The sequence below is a fragment of the Equus quagga genome, unplaced genomic scaffold, assembly GCF_021613505.1.
Source record: "Equus quagga isolate Etosha38 unplaced genomic scaffold, UCLA_HA_Equagga_1.0 210235_RagTag, whole genome shotgun sequence".
NCBI lineage: Eukaryota > Metazoa > Chordata > Mammalia > Perissodactyla > Equidae > Equus > Equus quagga.
This window is the reverse complement of record NW_025799292.1, coordinates 1-9,188: the sequence shown is the minus strand read 5'-3', so window position 1 is coordinate 9,188 and position 9,188 is coordinate 1. Positions and strand designations below refer to the sequence as shown.

General features: G+C 45.9%; 1 protein-coding gene across 1 annotated transcript; it reads left to right on the top strand.

Annotated features, from left to right (window-relative positions):
- Positions 1-1,210: 1,210 nt before the first annotated feature.
- Positions 1,211-8,649, top strand: LOC124233701 (abasic site processing protein HMCES-like; the record flags this gene model as incomplete). Its single annotated transcript, XM_046650824.1, has 3 exons — positions 1,211-1,232; positions 2,090-2,295; positions 8,506-8,649. Coding segments are annotated over exons 2-3 (327 nt in total), but the record flags the coding sequence as incomplete, so codon positions are not given.
- Positions 8,650-9,188: the final 539 nt, after the last annotated feature.

The window sequence follows — 9,188 nt, the reverse complement described above, 5'->3', positions numbered from 1 at the left end:
AACTGCAGACTCATGTTTAGTTTACTCACATTGACTGCAGACTCCACCTTCCCCTTCGAGGCCTCTCCACCACCAAGAGGAACACCTGCTCTATCCCCTTTGCACCCACAGCCTTTTGGTTGCTGTACTTACCATGAGGCAGGGCCCCTCTCCCAATCATCTCCGTCCAAGCCCCATGCCCAGGACAAGGAGCAGTGCAGGCTTGCTCAGGGAATGAGAGCAGCCATTGAGTTCACATGCTTATTCTTGCATTCTCACAATCAGCCTCCTTTCTAGGGTGAATGGAGGCCCCAGAGGGTTTGTGTCCATTGCCTGGGCATTCCCTGTCATCAGGTCTGCGGTGCAGTGCGCCCTGGGGTTTGCCTGCTCCCAGTTCAGTCCAATTTAGTGACGACACTGAGGGGAAGAACAGCCGTTAGAGAGCACTGTCTGTTGGCTGCAGATGCAGAAAGCCCTGGTTCATGTCCCCAGGGAGCAGGCTCAGAGGCCACCTCATCTGCTCTTTTAAACTTAAGCCAGATGGCCTTACCGACTTTGTGGCGGAAATACACCTGTAAAGCCTGGGTAAAAAAACCCAGGCCTCCCCTTAGAGATTCAGATTGGGGCTGTGGGGAGGGTGAGGGGCCTGGAAAATCTCATTCTGGCGCGCACCGAAGTTCGAGAGTGACTTGTGTGATTCATGGAGGTTTTCCTGATGGTTTCTCCATGTTTGCCCCTGAACTCTGAGCAGTTAGCAGCAGAGATAAAGAAAACGTTTTCTTACATCACCCCTACAACGACCTGGTGCCCTAGTGATGATTCCCGCTATACAGAGCAAGGCACTTAAGGCTCCCCGGGACGCATCTAGTCTCTGCTGGCGCCTGGAGACGGGGAGCCCGGGCCTTCAAGATCCTTCCACCGCACCCCCAGCTCCCTTCCTGCGGTCGGCCCTGGCAGCCAGGAGCGGAGTTCACCACGCTCGGGCACGAGCGAATATGGAGGAAAGTGGGGCTCTGAGAACCTTAGGATTCAGGAGTCCCCAAAGGCAACTACAGTCTCCTCCTGGGGCACTTTCGGGAGTCACACTCCACGCCCTCCCTCCCTGTCCTCACGGCGGCGGAGAAAAAGCCCCGCCCGCGGCGCGGGGAACCTCGCGGGAACAAGCCGCTGCTTGTGGGCGGGGCCTGAGGCCGCCGGCGCGGGCCTGCGGAGTCCCAGAATCCGGCGGCGGCGGAGCGGAAGAGCTGCCCGGGGTGAGGTTGAGGCGACTGGGGATGAGTGGCCAAGGCCGAGGTGGAGGTGTGGCGACGCAGGGTGGGGGGCTAGAGCCGAGGTGGAGGTGAGGCGACGCGGGGTGAGTGGCCAAGGCCGAGGTGGAGGTGAGGCGACGCAGGGTGGGGGGCCAGGGTGGAGGGGACGCGGGGCGGCTGGCCGGGCCGAGGTGAGGAGACGCGGGAGGCAGCGGGCTCCGGGCTCAAGTGGAGGTGAGGCGACGCGGGCGGGCGGAGGGCAACGTCGCGGCCCCTTGCCGGGCGGTGAGGGGGCTGACGCGGGGAGCGGGGGCGGCGATCACGGGCCGCGGCGGTGGGGAGTCGGAGAGGAGCCCCGCCGCCCAGGCAGGGCCGAGCGTCTAGACGGGGCGGCACCTGCGGCCGGGCTGCGGTCCTGGGCGCGCAGGTGCTCGGCGGCGCAGGCGGCTCCTGAGTCCCGGGAGGGCGGAGCGGGGAAAGGAGGGCGGGCGCGGCGGTGAGGCCGAAGGAGCCGCCCGGAGAAGGAGCTGGCGGCTCGGGCAGTGACCGCAGACCCCCTTTGCCTTTCTGGGCTGAGGCGCCGGCTGGCGGGTGCGCCCCCCGGGAACCGGGCCTCCCGCGTTCAGGCAGGTGTTTGCCGCCTGCCGCTCGGTCAGCGCCTCGCGCGGGCCGGCCCGCGGGCCTGGGGGTGAGCGCGACGGGCCGAGGCCCGTTTGCTGGGGCAGACTAGGCGGTGACAGACGCACAGTGGGGGCTCTGAAGCAGAGTCGTGGGGCGTCTTGGGAGAATGCTGTGACTAAAGGAATGAGACGTAAGATTTGAGATGGGCGAACGTTCTCCTACTGTGTCGCGCCCTAAAGGTGGCGAGAGGCGGCGTTGAAGAATGTGCGGGCGAACATCGTGTCACTTACCTCGAGATGTGCTCACGAGAGCGTGTGCCTATCGGAACCGGCAGGGCGAGCGGCGGCTCCCCGAGTGGAGGGACGCTGACAAGTATTGCCCGTCGTACAACAAGAGCCCTCGGTCGAGCAGCCCGGTGCTTCTGTCTCGACTGCACTTTGAGAAGGTACCCAGTCTGTCTGCCCCATACGAGCTTCTGGGGGCGTTGGGAGGGTCATCTACTTCTGTTTGGTTTGGTATGTGCTCAGCTTCTGAGATGACCTTAGAGACCAGTCCTTACTGATATCTCCTGACCCTCAGTTGAGAACCAGTGTGGGCATCACGGAAAGGGGAAGTTGTCTCAGTATCTTCTAATCTTAGATGATTCAGTATTCTTCAGGCTCCATTTCAGTGCCTTCTCTGTACAAGGCATGCTAGTCTTAGAGCATACTGAATTTGTATGCGCCTTGTATTTGAATACTTTTTTTAAGACAGCGTCTTTCAAACCTCCCAGATCATCAGGGTCGTTTGAGTATCTTGAAAAAAACAAACCCAAAGACTTGTATGGTCTTCCTAGGCCAGCTGAATCAGAATCCCTAGGCCCAGGGCAGGATTAAGACCAGCTAATCTAAAACTTACCTCTGGTGTTTCTCTTTCTTTGATGTTTCTATTGCTCCTGCTTATGCTTTCAGTCTTTGTGTTTGTCTATTACTGAAGCTAGAAAGAGATGTATTTGTTGTGGTTATCTGAAGTTTAACTGCATTCATTGTGTTTATAGTATTTATACCTGTAGTGTTGGAGCGACCAGTAATTTATAATCCAATTTTGGTTCTTTGGTCTATCTCCTGGAAGAGTGTATGTTGGTGCAGGCATGCAATGTAATAAAAATGGTTTATTGCAGAAATTGTTTCCCCATGTCTTAAATACTTTAAATGCCCTATATGCTTTAAAAAATCATGATTGTTTTCATCCTGGATTTTTATTCTCTTTGATCTATAGTGCTTAAATCACTTTATAAGGTTGATTTTACCCCTGCTCCATACTCTTCAGAAGTCCTGTGATAATATGGTAGTCAAAAGATTCTACATTACCGGGATCTCAATATTTGACATAAACAGACCAAATAACAGTGATGTTTTTGGCTGAATGAAGCCATTTACATGAAATAATTTATTCTTGAGCCATTTTTAGTGGATGCATACTTTCCTATTGAAACTAAAGAAAAGTTATTTTAATGAGAGGGAAATGAAAATACCATGGGAACTTTGACTGGGAAAGGAAGAAATAAAACATATTTCAAAGGAAAGCATAATTTGAAATGAAAAGAGAGAAAGATTAAGTGTATGACCTTTATTCTCTTTTAGCCTTATTTCTCTTTGTACCACCTCTTTAGGATTATAGAATTAATAGTTAGCTGGAAGAAAATTTTGTTGAGGTGATATAAAGACAGAAGTGTAGAGAACGTGTGACTTGTCCTGGGTGACCTTATCAATGAGAGACACAGCAGGGACTGAAGTCCAGACAACTGTCCCCACTCCAGTAGATGCTTCCTGGAACTAGAAATGGGGAAGGTGGAACCCCTAGCAAAAGTAGCCCTCTTTTTCTGTCAGTGGTGTGAATTTGCTGATAGAGTGTTTTGACTCCATATCTCTAATAAATTTTGTTAAGATTGCTAGAGTTTCCTAATTTTGATAAATATTTGAGGTTTCATTTTTCTCAAACCTGTAAATTGTAGGGCAAAGTTAGGATTATTTCAGTAGTTTATTAGTGCATGTCATCAATGGTCAGCACTTGTGTAGACTGCAAAATTTGCATTTGAAACCACTGATTTGCAGCTTACTTCCTTTTTCATTTATCTACCCCAGAACTACCAGCTGTTCTCACAAGTACAAAAGGGTAGAGGGAAAGATGACTAATACTGAGCAATAGTTTCAGTATTTTGGTGTCTCAGTCACTTTCTATTCATTGTTCCCAGTAGGGGCAGCCTCACATTTGGATTTGGCTTACAATTTTCCAGTGAACACACCCAAGTTAAACGTGATTAGTGGATTTTGTAAGAGTAGGATTTCTCAACCTTGGCACCATTGACGTTTTGGGTGGAATAATTCTTTACTGTGAGAAGCTGTCCAGCACATTGTAGAATGTTTAGCAGCCTCTCTGGTCTCTACCTACTAGATGCTAGTAGCAGCCCCCAGGTCATAACAACCAAAAATGTCTTCTGGTGTTGTCAAATCTACCCGCTAAATGCCAGTAGCACACTCCTTCTTTTTCTCCCCAAGTCTTCACTTGGGGGGTTGCAGGGGTTGGGTGTCAAAATTGCCCCGTATTGAGAACCTCAAATTTGGAGTATTATTGTCTTGCAAATTTCTGATGAGAGATCATTTAGTTGGCCATTATGTAATGTTATCTCTCTTATTCCCATTTATGCTTTGGGCAATGGGCCTTCCTGCTTGGAAGGCACATTTAATTCTGGAAGAGAGAGGGGATTTACAAAAGCTCTGTTTTCACGCATTTTCTCTTCCTCCATCCCAGGTGAGATTAACATTAGGATTTACATCTCTACCCCACCATTTCTTCTGGGTAGTCTTTTCCTTAGTTATCCTGCATATATTAATTGCTTTTTTTTCTTGCCTCTTGGCATATAATATGTCTAGCCTGCCTCTGTCTTTAAGGGAGAAAAATACATACATGTATATATATACACACACACACCCCCACACACACTGTTACTCCTCATTATTCATATATTTCATGTTTGCAGATTTGCCTAAAATTTTTTTGTAACCCCAAAAATAATACTCATATTGCTTTCTCAATCATTCATGAACATACAGAGTGGTGGAAATTTTGAATCATCCAACATACGCATTCCCAGCCGAACCTGAAAAAGGCAAAGCTCTACCTTCTTGTTTCAGCTTTTATATTATAAACAATTATCCTTTTTGTTGTTGATTTAGTGGTATGTTTTTTGCATTTCTGTGCTTTTTGTTGGTGATTTCACTGTTTAATATTGTCCCCAAGCATAGTGCTAAAGTGCTGGCTAGTCTTCCTAAGTGAAAGAACATTATAGGATGCCTTACAGAGAAAACACACGTGTTAGATAAGCTTGACTCATGCATGAGTTACATAGTGCTCTTGGTCATGAATTCAGTGTTAATGCATCAACAATATACATGGAATACAGTGTCTTTAAATAGAAATACACATAAAGTAAGGTAATGTATTGATCAGTTGATGAAAATGTTGTCTCCATAGTCTTGTGGGAACCTAACTCTGTATTTCCCCTAAGAGCAGTAGTTCAGAATTTACTAATTCAGTGTTTGCAGTGACTTTGTAGAACCTAACAGCCGAGAATAAGGAGAATGGAGTGTGTGTGTGTAAAGGGTGATGAAGCTGATAAAGGCGATTTTGGAAGAAATAGGACAGGATCTTATCAGGGGCACAGTGGAGGGATTAGCTTTAAACAAAAGGGAAGCCCTTCCAAGTCTGGTCTGCTCCTGATGATCCCTTCCTTTCTTGGAATTCCATCCTCTTGACTTTTCTCATTCTACTTTTATCTTCCTGAGTACTTTCTCTTGGACCTTTCACATTTCTCCTTTTTTCTTTTTGTACCTGTGCTTGATTTATTCTCGAAGAAACTTCCATCCTCCTGGCTTTAACAATCACGTTTATATAGAAATCTTTGCTATTTGTTTCTAATCATAACCTTAGAAAAATATTAAACTAGAATTTGGGTGTTTATTTCAAGCCACACATATTAATGATCCTGCCGGGTAGGTGTTGTTCACTCTATTTTTACCGATAAGGAAAGTTGAGGGTCCAAGAAGGTGAGACTAGTCCAACCTCCTAAGTAGCAGAGAAGGGACTTTTGGACCAGAGTCTGGGTCTTCTTACAAAGGCCCTATTGTTTCCTCTGTGCCAGAGGTTAGCAAACTATGGTCCTCAGACCAAATTTTAGACATGCTTTTTTTTGGGGGCGAAGGGGTGGGGTGAGGATGATTGGCCCTGAGCCAACATCTGTTGCCAATCTTCCTCTTTTTTTTCCTCCTCAAAGCCTCAGTACATAATTGTATATCCTAGTTATAAGTCCTTCTAATTCTGCTGTGTGGGGTGCCACCACAGCATGGCTTGATGAGCAGTGTGTATGTCTGTATTCAGGATCCAAAGCCGCGAACCCCGGGCTGCCGAAGCAGAGTGTGCACACTTAACCACTATGCCACCGGCTGGCCCCCCGACTGCCTGTTTTTATGAATAAAGTTTTATTAGAACATAGCCATGCATATTCAGTTCTTTGGCTGCTTTCACACTGCCGATAGTGGCAGAGTTGAGTTGCTTGAATCATTGCAACAAAGACTATATGGACTCATAAAGCCAAAAATAGTTACTATCTGACCTATTCTTTGTACCATACTGCCTCTCTCCTAAGCTCAATTCCAAATCTCTGAGTGCTTGTTGGACATAGTAAACGGTTCTGCTTTGATTTTATTCTAATGATTTTAAACAACCTTTGTATTATGTTCACCAGTGAGGAAGTAGGCCCAGGCAATGAGGGTATCATTTGCTTCTTGGTTGAAGTCTGGGGCCTCAGCTGAGAAGACTTGGCATCTGGGATTAGAATCATCTAGAGCAGGAGTCAGAAAACTAGGGCACTCTGACCATTTTTGTAAATGAAATTTTATGGAACACAGCAACATCCATTCATTTATCTATTGTGTATGGCTTTGTCCCTATAACAGCAGTTATAGTTACAACAGAGACTATATGGGCTGCAAAGTCTACAATACTTAACAAGTCACCTTTTACAGAAAAGTTTGCAACCCCCAATCTAGAGGCATCTTCCCTATCCCTTTGTCATCATCCCTATTTCTTTTTCCATTCACCACCACAATTGCATTTTTTTTCTATCTTTGGATGTCTTTTATTCTCACTGCTGTCACCAGACCCACTGTATCTTTACCCCTGAACCATTGTAGTACACCTGGAATGCACTCTGTGTTCATAGTCTCTTCCCATATTGTACTGCACCATGCAGAATAGTGTGTCTGAGCATTTTAGTCTAGAGATTTCATCAAATTGTCAGGGGTCAATTGCCCAAAAAAATTTAACAGGCTTGTTTCAGGGGTTTCCAAGATTACCCCCACATTTAGAGATTTGTTAGGACTCAGCATGTAAGACATATCATGGCTAAGGTTTATTACAGTGAAAGGATATATAGTAGAATCAGCAAAGGGAAAAGACACAAGTAGAAATCTGGAAAAATCCATGCATAGGCTTCCTTATGTTCTCTCCTTCCTGTGAGGGGACACACTAATCATGTTCCTTTTCCAGCAAAGAAAACTGTAGTAACGTGTGTAGTGTTTCAGCCCAGGGAAACTCATTAGAAACTCAGGGCTCAAGGTTTTTACTGGGGGCTGGTCACATAAGCACTCTCTGCCTAGCAAGTACCAAAATTCCAGACTCCCAGAAGGAAAGCAGTTCAGCATAAACCTCATGTTTTGCACAGACAGACTAGGCACAGTAAACCATCCTTATCAGTTAGGAAAAGGTAGGAACACTCTAAATCCAAGTTCCCAGATGCTAACTGAATACAAACCTTGTACGCAGGCCCTCCTAAAAGCTGCATCGTCAGGCTTGCTGTAACACTTTTTTGTACAAAACCGCTTCCTGCACATTCTTGACATGGCCTCTTTGCTCATCTAATTCCATTTCTGGTCTTCTCTCGCATCTGTTCTCTGTCTGAATAGTGTACCTCTTGTGGAATCCAATTCAAGAACCACCCGACTACACCCCCACCTCTTCTGCCCCTTCTAAGGAGCCGATACATCTCCATTCCATCTCTCACAGATCACTCTCTGCTCTTTTGACACTCACTGTATGTACCTCTTATATGGTCCTTAGCCTATTGTATCTTATATTATTGCTTACTCTTTTTCTGTCTGTGTGGCTTCACATGTTAATAGTGCAAGCCCTTTGAGGTTAAGCACTCTTCCATGTGCCCCCATAGCACCCTGTGCATTCCTTGATCATAGCATATACTTCATTGTATTATGGTTATCTGTAATAAGTGTTTTTGAGAGCTGAGACTAAGTAAACTTCAGGGCCTAGCACTATGTCTCTCCTATAGTAGGCACTAATTAAAAGCTTACAGGAACTAAACCTCTTTGTATCCCCCATTCTACCCAAGCAGAATGTCTTACATTCTAATAAATAGGCTTGCTAAAGAACTCAAGTTATCATATTATGATAAATCATTAAAATTGTTTTCAAGTGAAATCTTTCCCTTTTAATAACGTTGTTTGTATTTCGATACTAATAGTAATGTAATACATGTGCTAAATATGGTTTTCTAAATTTCATTATGATCCCCTCACTGGATCTTAACGTCTTTCTGTGACAGGGCACAGACTCTTCTGAGCGTATCATTGTTCCCATGCGATGGGGTTTGGTCCCATCTTGGTTCAAAGAAAATGATCCTTCCAAGCTGCCATTCAATATTACCAATTGTCGTAGTGATACCATAATGGAGAAACGGTCCTTCAACGTAAGTATCTCGTCTAGCGAAAAAGCACATATTCTGTTCTTTTTTTCTAACAGAGCAATTAGTGCCTTATATACCTGAGAAATAAAATTAGGTTTTCTTGGAACCTTCCTTAAGTTTCCAGAGTGTGTTCCCAGTTGTTAATTTTGAGTGCTGTTCAGTTTATTACTGTGTAACAAACCATGCCAAAACTTAGTGGTTTAAAACTGAACAGTTAATTATTTCTCATATTCTATGGGTTGACTGGGCTCAACTGGACAGTTTTCACTTGGAGATTCTCATGTAGTTATAATCAGGTGACATCTGGGTCTGGATGTTCAGGATGGCTTCTTCACCCACATGTCTGACACCTCAGCTGGGATAGGTAGAACTGGAAGCCTTTCCACATGCTTTGCTGGAGGCTGTCAGAGTATTCAGGCTTCTTACATGGCGTCCTGCTTACCCCAGAGCTCGTGATCCAAGAGAGCAGGGCAGAAGCTGCATGACTTTGTGACCTAGCCTTGTGGGAGGGGACTACATAGTTTGTGAATACTGGGCTGCAT